General features: G+C 43.6%; 1 protein-coding gene across 18 annotated transcripts in view; it reads left to right on the top strand.

Moving 5' to 3' along the window:
* Positions 1-14,831, top strand: part of SEC31A (SEC31 homolog A, COPII coat complex component) — a 34,399-nt gene that overhangs the window by 690 nt on the left and 18,878 nt on the right. For all 18 annotated transcript variants that reach the window (XM_042811408.1, XM_042811410.1, XM_042811424.1 and 15 more), the window contains exons 2-14: positions 14-96; positions 395-518; positions 2,803-3,001; positions 4,362-4,457; positions 5,003-5,143; positions 5,922-6,064; positions 7,104-7,203; positions 7,994-8,155; positions 8,344-8,496; positions 10,335-10,571; positions 11,124-11,198; positions 12,990-13,046; positions 13,747-13,824. In XM_042811408.1, coding sequence (XP_042667342.1) covers positions 18-96; positions 395-518; positions 2,803-3,001; positions 4,362-4,457; positions 5,003-5,143; positions 5,922-6,064; positions 7,104-7,203; positions 7,994-8,155; positions 8,344-8,496; positions 10,335-10,571; positions 11,124-11,198; positions 12,990-13,046; positions 13,747-13,824 — 1,644 coding nt within the window. In that variant the 5' untranslated portion in view covers positions 14-17. The remainder of the gene's footprint in view (positions 1-13; positions 97-394; positions 519-2,802; positions 3,002-4,361; positions 4,458-5,002; positions 5,144-5,921; positions 6,065-7,103; positions 7,204-7,993; positions 8,156-8,343; positions 8,497-10,334; positions 10,572-11,123; positions 11,199-12,989; positions 13,047-13,746; positions 13,825-14,831) is intronic.

Genomic DNA, 14,831 nt, shown 5'->3' with positions numbered 1-14,831 from the left:
TTTATCTTTTCAGCAAAATGAAGCTGAAAGAGATTGACCTCACTGCCATGCAGGCATGGAGTCCTGCCCAGCAGCACCCCATTTACCTGGCCACTGGTGAGTTTTGGGTCGCTGCTGCCTAGCTGTCAGCTTGTGCTTGGAAGACTAGATATCGTTGTACAGTTCCTCTAGGGCACGGGAAGGCTGACACTCCTAGAGCTTTCCTTGTTGATACTGGTGAAGAAACTCCCCTGCAGGGATCTGTGGATAGAATTGCATAGAAACACTCCTAAATAATTAATTGGAAAAACTGATTCTGTCTCAGGGTCCTTTTTGCAAGGACAATGGTTGTCCCCTTTTGTGCCGATCTGCTGTGCAACATCTCCTCCTCATTGGTAATCATGTTCCTTTGCAGGCACATCAGCCCAGCAGTTGGATGCAAGTTTCAGCACAAATGCTTCCCTGGAAATATTTGAATTGGACTTATCAGACCCTTCACTGGACATGAAGTCGTGTGCCGTCATTTCTTCCTCTCACAGGTAGCAGTGGGGCTGTAAGCAAGTAGTAATGGGGGCTGCTGTGTATGGTATGTGCCGAAAGACCAATGCATGGTGTTTGACTGCAGCTGTTTAGTAGAGTGGCATCTGGGTGCTCTCGCTATTGGGGACAGCTCAAGTGTCATTGTGAAGACAATAAACTGGGACTCTCAGGTGCTGCAGGCTGCTCGTGCGCTCCCTGAACTTCACTGTGATGTTAGCTGGGAGGTGTGAACGTGTCTTCTGACTCCAGGGAGCCCCTGACATTCCTCAGAAAACAGAAAGAAAGATGTAACTGTGGAAGCAATCAGTTTTTCAAACTGGCGCATCTAGTTGGGCATGTAGGTGATTTGAGGGCATTAATCTGTTGCGGCAAACTGGGTCATGTCTTATGTATGGTGTCAAACATCTCTGTGCATCTGAGAAGCCATGCTCCTGCCCTCACAGCTTTGGGTAGTTTTCAGCTCTTTACCCTGCGCTCCTCTGAAGCAATGCTGCTCTCATCTAAGTGCCACGTGTCCTCTTGCACAGTGCTTGCAGTAGCTCTCTAGCAGCCACAGCAGTGGTTGCTACACATCACAGTGGAAGTGCGGGATAAGTAGAGACAGGGGTGACTATTTTCATCACTTGGAGCAGATCCATGACTTTTTCATATGAGCTTCAGGGGTAGCATAATCAATTGTGGTGAGCCGAAACTGTGAGCGAAGCTGCAGGCAGTTACAGCAATTCCCTGGTATGTCCAAGTGACCTCTTGGTACTCACAGAGTACTGCTGTCTCCCACACCTCTGATAAGAGTGGAAATAACTTTACCTTCATTCTCTATTATCCACTTCACGTCAGTAATTTCAAGACCTAACAGTGTCAGACAGTTTTACCTAATGCAATTTCCTGGGTTTGTAGAAGTAAGCAGATGCAGAGGGATTGAAACGAGGACTGTCTTTGTACGCAGTGAGACTGTGGCTCTGTTTACAGATGCCTTTCTGATTTGAGTAAATGGCTGTTGCAGTGGCTTTGCAAGAGGAAACACAGTGTTATGCTCCTGGCTTTAATCTGTGCCATCTCTGTAGCGATAAAATTCCCCTGGCTGCTGCTGGGGCTTGCCCATCACTGCCCTGCAGTCATTGCTTTTGTGATACGTGGGGAGGTGAGGAAGAGCCAGCAGAGCCACAGACTGTGCCTGAAGGCCTGAGCTGTGGGCAGAACTGCTGTTAATGCTCTTTACTGATCCACTGAGGGCGGAGTGAGGAGTTGGAAGCTGGAATTTTTCCTTTTCTAACCCTTTTGAAATACAACTGATACTTTTCAGAGCTTGCTGACTGGCATTTGCTTTACTGATTTTTCAAAACACACTTCTTACAGCCAGCATGCTATGCTTCTTTATGAGTGCTTCCTTCAGTGAATGTTTGACTTTGCCCCAGAAAACAATTTACAAATTAAAATGGCTGGGTGGAGAAGTACACAAAAGATGAATCTGGTAACAGGTTCTGTTAGTTGTCCTCCTCTGGAAAATTTCTGGCTGCTGTTAATAGAACCATATCTTGGAAAGAGCAAAGTTGCAAAAGCAAAATGATTGCATCAGTGATTCCAGTTTTTGTTCCTCAGCCTTTTCTGCTTTCTTTTAGGATACTTAAGACCTGTTGAATGTTACTGATGATATGATAGTACTAATTCTCTGACAACCTGTTGATCGCTCTATTTCTTCTACCCTTGCATAGTTACATGCAGAATTACAGAAGTCAGGGTAGAAAGGGTTTACCTGATATCGTAAAGTAGCTCGTCAACGCTTTGCAGTCAGTGTAGGTTTGCTTTCTGATTGCATAACACCTGTGATGTGATAGTATGTCGTTAATTTGGAAGAAAACCATGCTTTACATGGTTGAACACCCAGGAATGCTGTCTTGCTTATTCGACAAGTTTGATCTGAAGGAAATATGTGTGGGTTGTTTTTTTTTTTGTTTGTTTGTTTTTTGTGCAGTGACAGAGAGGCTTGAAAGTGTTTCTGGTGTATTTGATTCCTCTGATTCAGCTTGGGAAATAGGTAGCAGTCCAAGTGACGCATTTCTGATGTAAGTCATTTGCTGAGCATCGATGCTACAGATGGAATATTTGCACTTCCAGGAGCACTGATGAGGGAAAGGTTTTGGGATTCTTTTCCAGCTCCATCTTTTTTTTTTTTTTTTCTCCCTTGTACAGACAGCTGCCTACAGATAGCAGAGGCTCACCTGCAGGCTTATGGCTCATATTATGGCAATGGATGGCTGCAGCCTGTGTCTGTCTGTCTTGCAGGTACCACAAGCTGATCTGGGGGCCGCACAGCATGACTGCAGGTGAGAGCGTCTCCGGAGTCCTGATTGCTGGGGGTGAGAATGGGAATGTCATTCTGTATGACCCAGCCAAAATCTTACTTGGAAACAGTGAAGCAGTAATTGCTCAGAAAGACAAGCACACAGGACCAGTGAGAGCACTTGATGTCAACATGTTTCAGGTGAGTTTTCAGTTGTTTATCATGTGCAATCGTGGATGATGAGTGGCCTGTTTTAAGAGATTGTTGCCATAAGTGTACCTGTATCTTTCTGTGGTCCTGACAACGATGACTCTGAGACATGATTTAGCAGAGGGTCGTTAGTTAGGGTAGTGTGGTTAGGTCGTGGTCGGACTTGCTGATCTTTAAGATCTTTTCCAACCTGAGTGATTCTATGATTCTGTGACTTAAATCTGACCTTTGTCTGTATTTATTAGGAAAAATCTGTCCTATTGCTGCCATGTTAGCATGAGGGACGAAAAACTTGGAGATGGCCAGATAATCGTTTTCCCTTGTCAGCTGATGTTGTCAATTTATCATGTGACTTTAGCTGTACTTCAGTAGAGGTGGTTTTCTGTGTTGTTTTAGTCAGTCTTCATTTTTAGTTCCCATAGGCTGTGCATATATTGTTCTTATCACACAAAATATTTCTGTGCTTTTGTTCTAGCTTCTGGTATTACTGTTTTTTTAGATTTGTATGTCCTGTGGAAGTGGAGTAAGCCTATTAGCAGCTCAAAATATTGTCACTTGAAGTAGGGAGTCAGAGCAAATACACTGTGGTGTGGTGTCTTGAGGCACAAGAACTCAAGATCAGTAAGCTTTTCTCACTTGCTGATGAGAGTTTAATTCCTCCTAGATACAGCGGGTCAGTTTTTTCTCAGCCCTCACCAGCTGCATGAGAACTGAGTTGATTTTGTTCCTAAATAACACTTCTGTCTATGCGCAGTTACTTCTAGCAAGGCCACCCTTTGTTCGTTGTGTCTTCTCTGAAAAGCTTCCTCTCTCTTTCTATGACTCTTATGAATTCAGGATTTGCACATCAGTGGCCATAGGATGCTATCAAAGGGTGCTCAATGCCACTCACCCACATCACACCGCCTGGACATTTTCATCATGGCCGCAGGATTGGGCTGGAGGCCCAAGTGCCACATTCCCTCCAGCCAGCTCTGCCCTGAGGCAGAGTGCTGCGGCGGGGAAGCTGCAGAGCTGCTTCTCCATCTGCTCTGTCCTAGAAATGTCAGCGCTGGGCCCTCTGTGGCTGTAGCTTCCTCACATGCTCCTCCACTGCGTGGCAGACACTCAGTGAAACAGAAATCCTGTTCATAGCACTGGTTTGATTTGGATTTCTTTTGCTTATTCAGCATTATCTTCAATCTCCAATGTTGCTGCTTTTCCCTTAAGCTGCTCTGTGTGAAGTGAAGGCTGTATCCTGAGCTTGTATGAGAATTTGGCATGGATTTGTCCCATCTGATGCCTCCCAGAAGCTCAGACTGCAAAAGCTGGTGCTGAAAATAGTCTTAGCGTCTTTTAATGTGTCTTACAGACTAATCTGGTGGCCTCTGGTGCTAATGAGTCTGAAATCTATATCTGGGACTTGAATAATTTCGCCACACCGATGACTCCAGGAGCGAAGACTCAGGTACTAGATCAGTATTCATGAAATGCTGCAGAGTAAACTAATGAAAAATGTGAATGTTTACTTAGGTTGTGAGCTCGTTAAAACCGACAGCTTTGAAGCTGTCTGGGGGAGGGGGGGAAGTTCAATTTTAACTTGATTAGCTGTTAATTGCAATTAGCAATGAGCTGCATTTCTGGTAATATTAGTTACAGTCCTTCTGATAAAGCAAATATTTTCATATTAATATAAGTAAAAACCAAGTTCCTTTGCTGCGTATTGTTCTTGAGCAGCTGTAGTTTGTTTTCGCATGGTCATTTTGAAGGAAGCTTGCTTTTGTTAAGGATTCCTGTACAGGATTTTCTGTTTTGGGTGGTCTGTTTTTAAGCTGTGCAATCTTTTAGTCCATGTGCTTATTGACATTTGGGAATGCAGTGCAACAAGAAGGGCTGGGTTAACACTGCTTTTCCGTGCTGTGGGGAGGAAGCAGAAAAAGCTAACAAACTTTCTCCACTCCTTGAGACCTCATTTTGGAAAGGGTGTGACAGGCTGTGCTGTTTGTGTGACAGCCTCTTGAGGACATCAGCTGTATTGCATGGAACAGACAAGTCCAGCACATCCTGGCCTCTGCCAGCCCCAGCGGACGAGCTACTGTGTGGGATCTCAGGAAGAACGAACCCATCATCAAAGTCAGTGACCACAACAACCGGGTGAGTTAGCTCTGGCACAGCTGCATGGATACTTACAGGGAAGTGCTTGCGTGTCACTGGCAGAGCTTAATAAGGATGGGTCTTGGTGATGGAACACCACAGAATAGTTTTACCCATGAGCTGATTGCCCCTACTCCCATATGCTTAAAGCCATCACACCTTCTCCCAAGCTGTCAATAGAGAAAAGAGCCTGTTTAGCCTGTGGAGAGTGAAATGTTTGTCTGATTTGTATAAGTGACTATTGCTGTAAAAACACTGAAGATGTAACGAGTTCAGGATGAAATTTACATGTGTGTGCTCCTGAATTAGCTGCTTGGTCACTGCACTCCTGCTCAGATAAGTTTCCTAATTTCATATTTTATGTATCTGTTCCTTGACATAATAGCAGTACAGTAAGCTGTTTTCCTTGTTTAATTATAATGCTGTGATGGAATGTTCATGTGATGATAAGCTCTGCCTAACAATGGCTTCTATTAAAATACCAATAAATACTAAAGTAGTGGAAAAAACTCTGTACAACTTTCACAGCTTTTACAGTATTCTTGGATTAAAACAGTTACAAACAAGAGAGCCTTCAGAACCTCACACCAAGTCTCGCTCATGGAGTTGAGGACAGTATCCCAATCTGAGTGCAGTCAGAAGCAATGTCCAGAAGTACAGTTGCAAATTGGCATCTTCCTTGAGACTCTGTTTTCCTTGCAAATCTATCTAGACTGTGGGCTTCTGTACTTTAGCACTGTATGGTTACCCTGTGCTGTGGCACAATGTTATCTTTCAGATGCACTGTTCAGGCCTGGCCTGGCACCCCGATGTCGCTACCCAGATGGTTTTGGCTTCAGAGGACGACAGGTTACCTGTGATTCAGATGTGGGACCTTAGATTTACCTCCTCACCACTGCGTGTTTTGGAAAGCCATACGAGGTACAAGACTCCTGCAATCTGCTGCTCTGTAATGTTCACTGTGTTGATGACTATAGCAGTTAGTACATCTCACTTTTTGCGTAGTTTCCTGTGAATGCTTGCTTAATTGAAGCCACTTTCCAGCAGCAAGCAGTGTTGGATACTGCTGGGTGGAAGGGAATGGGCCTCACATTAAAAATAAATTCCCCTTTAACGAAAGTTTCTGGTTTGTTTCTATTCTGTTTGTGTATGGGAACTGCTGAGTCACGGCCTGAACCTCTGATTGATCACCTGAGGCGAGCCATGAGTCAGCCACAGGAGCACAGGTGAAGGCAATTCACCTGTGCTGCCAGAAGGGGTGGAGCCTGGCTGCACCCCTCCTAGACCTATTTAAGAGCTGGCTGCTAGTGGGGAAGGATCTCTTCTGGAGATCCACTCTGCTGGAGTTTTGTAAGTGAGCCCAGGATATGGGTAAGCTTTCTATCTATTCTCTTTTTGTTATCATTATCTGCTTTGCCAAACTCTTTTGTTTATTTTGTAATTCTAACAACTTAATATTCATTGATTATACAGTTTGAAAGGCAGCTGGATTGCAGGGTTAGCAGTAGCTTGGTTTACATAAAGAGCAGCAGTGTCTGTGTTGCAGCTATCACCAAAACTGCTGCCAGTGGCTCAGCTGATACAAATCTACTGCTAATAAAAAACTGTCAGACTTGATAGCTGCTGTTCCTACCTATTGGTTTGCATAAAATGTGTTAATGATGCTATAGGCAATTGAACCATTTGAGTGGATTGAGTGGATTTGCATATGGAAGTGTTGAATTTAATTTTCATATTTAGTGACTGTACCTTTACAGCTCGTCACGCAAAAGATAGAAAGCATCTTTTCCAATATATCAAATGCTGATGACATTGAGAACTCTTGTGCTCCCCACTCCTTCCTCTGTTAGGACATTTTGGCATAGACTGCTCAGCTGCTGTAGCAACTTGCTTACAAAGGCGCTTTATCACCATTTTGCATTTATATTAACCTGTTACTTGGTTGTGACTTCTCACACAGGGGTATACTGGCCATTGCTTGGAGTATGGCAGATTCAGAGCTGCTACTGAGCTGTGGGAAGGATGCCAAAATACTGTGTTCAAACCCTAACACAGGCGAGGTACTGTATGCACACCGCTTACTAAAAACTGTTTGTTTGGAGGTGTCATGGTATTATGTAAAGTAGTAATTTAAGAGCAGTTGATCTTTTTTCGAATGCTTTCACTAATTTTTGCAGTACAGACTTCTTGCTGGCTGTGTGGGCAAGGTAATTCTGTGGGACGGGGAGAGGTGTTGTCAAAATTCAGGCTTGGCTGCAGAAGTGCAAAAGCTGTGCAAGGCAAAAGGTGGGGTGGCAGATGTGTGATCCAAGCTGGATTCTGAAGTGGGAAGCTGTACATTTGGACGACTCATACTGCATATTTTAATTTAAAATAAAAGCATTTTCCTGGGAGACAGCAAGGCAGCTGCCACTTGATCCCTTCAGCAAAAATTTATTAGGCAAGCAAAGAAAAATTTCTTTTTTCGTGGTTAAATGTCTCTTGTAGCAGTGAACTTGTCTGTTCTGGGCCAGGAGAAACTGCTGGGAACACAAGTTTTAACTTTCCCAGTTATCCCCCAGAACAGACTGCCTTTGGAGCAATGCACAGAGAGCCACGTCAGTAGCTGTACACACAGCACAGACGTACACTGTCTGCTTAGCTGATCGTGTGTAGAATAAACAGAAAAATCAATGGGAATAAGAGATAAAGCAGTGGTGTGTGGTGTTGGATTGTCACATCCTACTCACTGCCAGTGGGGGTGTTGGGGAGCAAGAAGAGCAGCTTCATCTCACATGCGGGAAAGTTGCTGCTGCTGCTCATGTTATTTCATATATGCTCTGATGTGCTGGACTTGTTTTTGCTGCCCAGGTGCTGTATGAGTTGCCCACAAACATGCAGTGGTGCTTTGATATCCAGTGGTGTCCCAGAAACCCTGCCATCTTCTCTGCAGCTTCGTTCGATGGACGGATCAGCATTTACTCCATCATGGGAGGCAGCACAGATGGTTTGAGGCAGAAGCACGTTGACCAGGTATTCAGAAGCATGCAGCTAAGAAAGTGGTTAGGAAGAGGATAAAGCATGGGTTTGTGGGTAGCCTTTGGAGGACCAAATGTATGGTTGCAGGAGTACTAGTCTGCTGTTGAAAACAAGGAATAGTTCAGTTTATTGGAGATGATGTCTAACTCTAGTTATTTTTCTATCCCCTTTTATTTCCGAAGCTTTCGTCCTCATTTGGGAACCTTGATCCATTTGGTACAGGGCAGCCTCTCCCACCCCTGCAGCTTCCCCAGCAGACTGCACCACAGAGTGTTGTTCTACCCCTAAAGAAACCCCCCAAGTGGATCCGGCGACCTGTGGGAGCATCGTTTTCAGTGAGTAGGGATCACGGCTGGCCACACAGGAGGGAGATAGGTAGTGCCTGCAAAGCACATCTGAAAGAGGGGAACTTGTTGTGCTCCACCTCATGAGAGTGTGCCCTGTTTGCTGGGGTGATGGGAGATGCTCACAATAGGCATTTGGACTGGGCACTTGGGACAGCATGCCAGCAAAAGCATGACAAAAATGTTTGGAGAAAGAAATCGAGAGGCATTGTGTTGCCCACAGGCACTTCTTTCTGTTCTGGAACTTGTGTAGTGTTTGCTCTGAAGAAAAAATATATTATTGGAGGGGACATGTTGAGCAACTAGCTGAGATTTCAGTGCGATTTGTAGGCATTATGTGGTTCAGTGTGGAGAAAGGTAACAAGGTAAGCTCTGATGCAAGGTAGCGGGAGCCCCTGAAACAGCACACAGGCCCAGGCTCCTTTCTGGTTGTCAAAGTTGCAGAGAAGCTGTATGAGAGGCAGGCAAGGCCCTGCTTTTCGTGAAAGCAGAGTCACTTGCTCTTCAACTCCAACAGTGCCTTGCTTTCTTGACTCTGAGGCTGTTTCCCAAGAGAACTCATGAGGATTTTTAGGCAGTCAGTCTACTTGAAATGGATTTCTGTGCCAAAATACTGCCTTTATTTTCATTAGCATGTCTGCTTATTCATCATCTCATCCACAAATTAAATGCAGCTTTTCTCCTATCAAATAGAAGCAACATGGCCTAGCCACTGGCTGATGTATCATTTTGTAACAGTTTATTTCCTTGTCCTAGTGTTCTAGCTTGTCAGCCTTTTTCTTGGCCTTGCTTTTTGTAATGCTCACTTTGGTCTGGCCTATGTCAGTTAACTTTAAGCTATCAAATGAAATAATATTATAAGCACCATTTAATGTGTTTTTTCTCTTCCCTGCTTTGGCAGGGGGGTTGGACTCGATGATCTCTGGAGGTCCCTTCCAACCCCTACAATTCTGTGATTCCTTTCTGTTGATTTTATTTCTTTCTAAATGTTGATTCAGTTCACTGCCCATCTCTCAGAACTTTGAATTTGCAAACAAGCTGCTGTAAGTAGGCTGCACATGATATTTGAGCATCTATTTAATGATGCATAGGGCTTTTTAGTGTGTTGTAGGTTAACTCTGGTAAGTCCCCGAGCCTCTTGTACCTGTTCACTGGCTCTCCTGCAATTGGAATGGGATGCAGGATCAAAAGGATAAAAGTGAGGAAACTCATGAGTTGAGATAAAGACAGTTTAATAGGTAAAGCAAAAGCTGCACGTGGAAGCAAAAGAGAAAGAGGAATTCATTCACCCCCTCCTACTGGCATGCAGATGTTTAGGCATTGGGGAAGCAGGGCTTTATCATGCATAATGGATATTTGTGAAGAGAAATACCATAACTCAGAACGTCCCTCCACTCCTTCCTGGAAGGGGAGCTGGAGAAACAGGAGGCTCTGATGTGTTGTAACTGTCATCTGGCAACAGCTAAAACAGGGGTGTGGTATCAATGCTATTTTGATTGCAAATCCAAAACGTAGCATTACATGGGCTGCAGTGAATAAAATCAGCTGCTGCCACAGCCTGTACAACACTGTTGTAACACGAGGTACTCACAGACCCGTTTCTCAGGACTCTCACATGCTTATCCAGCAAGCTGCTTTATTGCATGAAAACTTGGGGTGGTGGGAAAAAAAAAAAAATCAACAATCTGATGTTAGAACTGTTTGTCGGTTGAATGATGCGTGTTTATGTACCAAATAAAAACTCATGCATGTGTAGGTAAGCATAGTTTTTTCACATCTACCCAACATTGTACTTGCATTTTCACGTGCTGTACTTGTCTTCATTCCAGTTTGGAGGCAAGCTGGTTACATTTGAAAATGCCAAGCCTCAACAACAGCCAGGCATCGACCAACAGCCGCAGCATCACTATGTCTATGTGAGTCAGGTTGTTACAGAGAAGGAATTCCTGGCACGATCGACCCAGCTGCAGGAGGCCGTGCAGTCCGAAGGCTTTGTCAGCTACTGCCAGAAGAAAATTGACATGGCCCAGGCTGACTTTGAGAGAAACGTGTGGGCCTTCTTAAAGGTAATGGTGAGAGCAGTCCAGGAGTTCTTCATTGACAGGAAAAGCCATTGAAGTAAGGATTTCTCCTCCACATTACAGTGTTTTAGCAGAAGAGATGTTGGGAATGATGAGTGTGGACTCTGGTGCCCATAAGCTCTTTTAGTATGGGTGGCCCAACAGAAGAATGGGGGTTCCTTGGGGCCTGGAGTCTTCATAGGGCCTCGTAGGTGATCATGAGAGCAACCAGGACTTGGAGAAGGCATCCTCTGGTTTTGTCATTCCCTTTCATTGCATCTTTTTAAGTGCTGTTCACTGTGAACATTTAGAAGTTCCCAAGCGAAGCAGGTATGCACAGTTTACCTGCTGTAATCAGATTGAAGTCTTGCCTACCTGCTCAGGTGCTCAGTTCACTAAAGACCCTGTCAGGTTTTTATTTATTTGTTTTATTTAATTTTCCTTGACTCTTTCTTGTCAGTCACTGGCTCTCACTGGGTATTTGTTCAATTTAAGTGAAAAGTCAGTGAGTGACTGTATGGAAGTTGTGAATTGCAATCGAGTCTTCTTTTTTTGAAGGTGAACTTTGAGGAAGATTCACGTGCTAAATATCTCGAACTGTTGGGATACAGGAAAGATGATCTGAGGAATAAAGTAAGTGCCTGAGAGCTGTGCTTGCGTTAAATACTTTGTTGATGGATTTGTCTGCCAAGTGCAGCCTTGTATAATCAACATCTTCATTTGTGTGTGGGATTTGGTAAGAGCCATTAGTGGCATCCGCAGGCTATTGCAGCACAATGAGCTTTTTTATACAACACTATTTTCAGTGTATTTCCCAACAGATAGTATTTGTCAGTGCCTCAACTTTCCTAAAAGCTTGTAGGTACAAGTGTTAGCAGTGTTGCTGGATCTTCTGTATAAACATGGCTGTCTTGAGTATTTGTGTTATTTGTGGAACTCCTTTGTACCAGAGAGGACTGGATATCTTGGGTAATCTCAGAATTTTTGTGGCAGTTGCAATTTGCTCTAGGCATTTTGTTAGTTAAGTCAACTTGGAATGCAATTCTACAATGAGAATTTTAAAGCAGCCAATCTAGATCTGAGCGTCCCATGCTGATGAGAAATTCTTTCCCATCCAGAAGCTTTGATATTTATTGGTACAATTTGTTCGTGTTTCTTGATTGAAAAGACATCCTTATGTTGTATCAGCTCTGAATCTGATCTGTTTTTAGGCTTTCTGATTAAATAACTTGTGAGCCATGGGTGTCCAACGTTTTGTCTTACCTGGGCCATATTGTGTGCAGAGGAATTGTCTTGGGCTGCATATAAAATATATAATACAATTAAATATATGTAAGAAGAGAAACTTCATCAAAAATATGGAACTTGCAGGTCAGACACGGATGCTGTAAGCATTCTGACAAGCCTAGAATAGTCATTTTTTATGTGGGATGCCACTCATGATCAAGAAAGAAGAAAACCAAGGTCACACACAGCTACGTTTGGAAAGGCAAAATCTGAATTACCAGGAAGCAATTTCTACTTCTTGGGAATGGAGGTGAAGGAATGTTCTTATCTTGGTGGTGTGCTGCTGCACATTTTGGCCCTTAGCTGCTAGCAGTGCTTGACCCAGGAACTTGTCAAATGCTTTCCCAGTTCTGGTGGAATAGTTTTGAGTGTCTGACTCGTTTCCATTGTATCAAACTATCATTTCGTTTTGAAAGAGTGTCTCCATAAAAATGACACTGTTTACTAGTTAATTGCTGAACTTATGATTGCAGACAATGTTTTTGCTGGCAGTTTGTCCGTGGCTTCTAAACTTTTTCATTTATCCTTTGTCTTACACACATGATTAGAGATGGGGGGAGAGGGGGAACAGCTCCAACTAATATATCTTCTGCCTATATTTTAAATTCTGTTCATTAAATTTCATGCATTTTTAAGGGCCCCAGAATGAATCTGCAGTCATGATTTGCCTTGGAAAGTGGAAAAAGCTGAGAATTTCAACTCTGATGTACCTTGAAAAATCCTACCCCAAGGCCACACGTCTGCTGTGTTTAAAACCAGTTTCCAGACCAGCTTGTTGCTCCAGCAAGGTTGCTACTGCTATATTTTCCCTAATCAGGGCAAACAGAGGGTTTCTTCATGTATACTCTGATATTATTTTTATTAGTGCGGTTTCCAGCAGCTCTAGTGAGTTTTGAGGCCCTCTAGTTAACAATAAAAGGTTTAAAGGCACAGAGCAGCTCTTGTTTTCATCAGAGCTTGGGGTGCACAGGGCTTAACAGTAATTCCATCGGCAGACTGAGAAAGGAAATGGTTCTAGCTTCGTGTTAACTGTTCTGCAAGCAGGTACCAGCTGCATTTACTAGTTGTGCAGCCTGAGAGACCAGTGTCTCTCTAAAGGGAAAGGGCACTTCCTTAACAAATCTTGATTCTTTTCAGGTTGCGTCAGCTCTGAATCTGAATAAAGAGTGTTGTGCGGATGGTGAATTGGGAGAGGTAAGCAAACATGTCCATGTTCACCTCCACACGTAGAATTATAATGCCCCAGAGTAAGTCAGTTGTAATCTAGCACATGAGTTCCTGCATTCAGTAGGGTGAGGTTACCAGTTCAGAGAAAGCAGGACTACTTTTTTCCCCTCAAACTTCCTCATGTTTTCTAGCAGCAGGCTGTCAGCCCCAGGTTTTGGGAAAAGGTCTCTGATATTTTTTCCCCTTGCTCTTTTGCTGTCTGTGTGTAGCCTACTGTTGTACTTTGCTTCCTGTGAAGTAGGGCAGAGCCTTGCTGCTGCCAACTGGTGTCAAGAGCAGCACCTTCCCAGGCTTTAGGAAAAAAAAAAAACAGGTTTGAGACTGTGTTTCTGCAATGCTTTCCTGCCTGATTAACTCAAAGGGTGCAGGAGTTGCTTGTGCCCTACAGGACCTGGATGTCATTTGTAGCTGCCTCATGGTGAAAAAAGATTGCTCATTTCTAAGCAAATAAGATGAGAAGTTACCGTGCAGTAGCAAAAAGCAAGGAAATAGAGGGCTTCTGCCACATTCATTGTACTTGCTCATATACTGCCAGTGCATTTCTCTGCTTTGCAGACTGGCTCTGACTTAGGTGAGAAAGCAGCTATTCTCTGCAGTGCAAATTGCTTCTTTCTTTATCTTCTCTGGCTTTTTTTTGTGTGTGTGTGACATCTTTTCTTTACTGAAGGCTCCCACAGAATCGGATGTGCCTTTACTGAACAAAGGGGATGAAGGCCAGACTGCAGAGGAACAGTTCTTGGGAGAGGTATCTATTATCCTCTAGACTAACCCTGTTGACCTGCTGTGTATTTACTTTGTTACCATTAAGAACATTTCATCTTTTTGCCTTTTTTCTGGTATTATCTGTGGATGTACGAGTATTACTGAGAGTGAATAATGTGTGGGCTCTTGTTAAGTTCCATGGGGTTTTCTTATCAGTTTCAGCCGTCGCTTGAATAGATTTTGGTGGCAATGAAGGACGAGTTCATTTTGTAACAGTCTAGTTGGCACCAGAGCCAAGGACTTCCATCCACTGTAATTTTCACTCTGACGTTTACCTAACACGTACTAAATGATCTCCTGCCACAACTCTAATGAATTCCTCTTTTTTTTTTTTTTTTTTTCATGCCTTTCCTGACTGCTTTCTTCTCTCCCCCAGGTTAATAATTACCAAGCAGCCAGCTTATTACTGCTCTGATTCTAGGTAGAACCCTTTGCAGAGATGTAGCTGTGATAGTGGGAATGTTGGTTCTCAGCATCACTCCCACTGGCATCCCAGTGCCAGCTTGCTTGCACCTGAAAGGCTAAAGTGAAACCTAGGTAGCACTGTGGGAGACTGTTCTTGGTGGGGGTTGGGAGTGAAATAGAAGAGAAGGAAGAATATCTGATCTTGTGGTGGTGGCTTTGCCTTGAGGGGTTTGTGGGCCTTAGTACACCTGTGCAAAGCAGGAGCCAGGTGTCTGCTTGGTGGTATTCATGGTCGATAGGCTGGTGCACTTCTGCTTGCATAAGCCTTTGCCAGTAAATCTGTTTTTTTTCAGTTGTTTCAGTGTTTTTTTCCCCCTTGGCATCTATTGTTTAAAAAGAAAAAAAAACCACTGTCAAAATGGTGCTTGTATAATGGCGTATTAACATGCACTATAAATTTTTTCATGAATCTAAGATTTTTCTCAGTGACTTTGTGCAGTCACTAGAGGAAGTTGATGCTCTTTTAATTGAAAGACCCTCTAGGCTACTGGCAGTTTGAAGATCTGCCTTAACTTGTAGTGCAGG

This window comes from Centrocercus urophasianus, unplaced genomic scaffold (genome assembly GCF_019232065.1).
Source record: "Centrocercus urophasianus isolate 14NV4802_14NV808 unplaced genomic scaffold, USGS_Curo_1.0 seq_13, whole genome shotgun sequence".
Lineage (NCBI taxonomy): Eukaryota > Metazoa > Chordata > Aves > Galliformes > Phasianidae > Centrocercus > Centrocercus urophasianus.
This window is presented reverse-complemented; position numbering and strand designations above follow the sequence as displayed.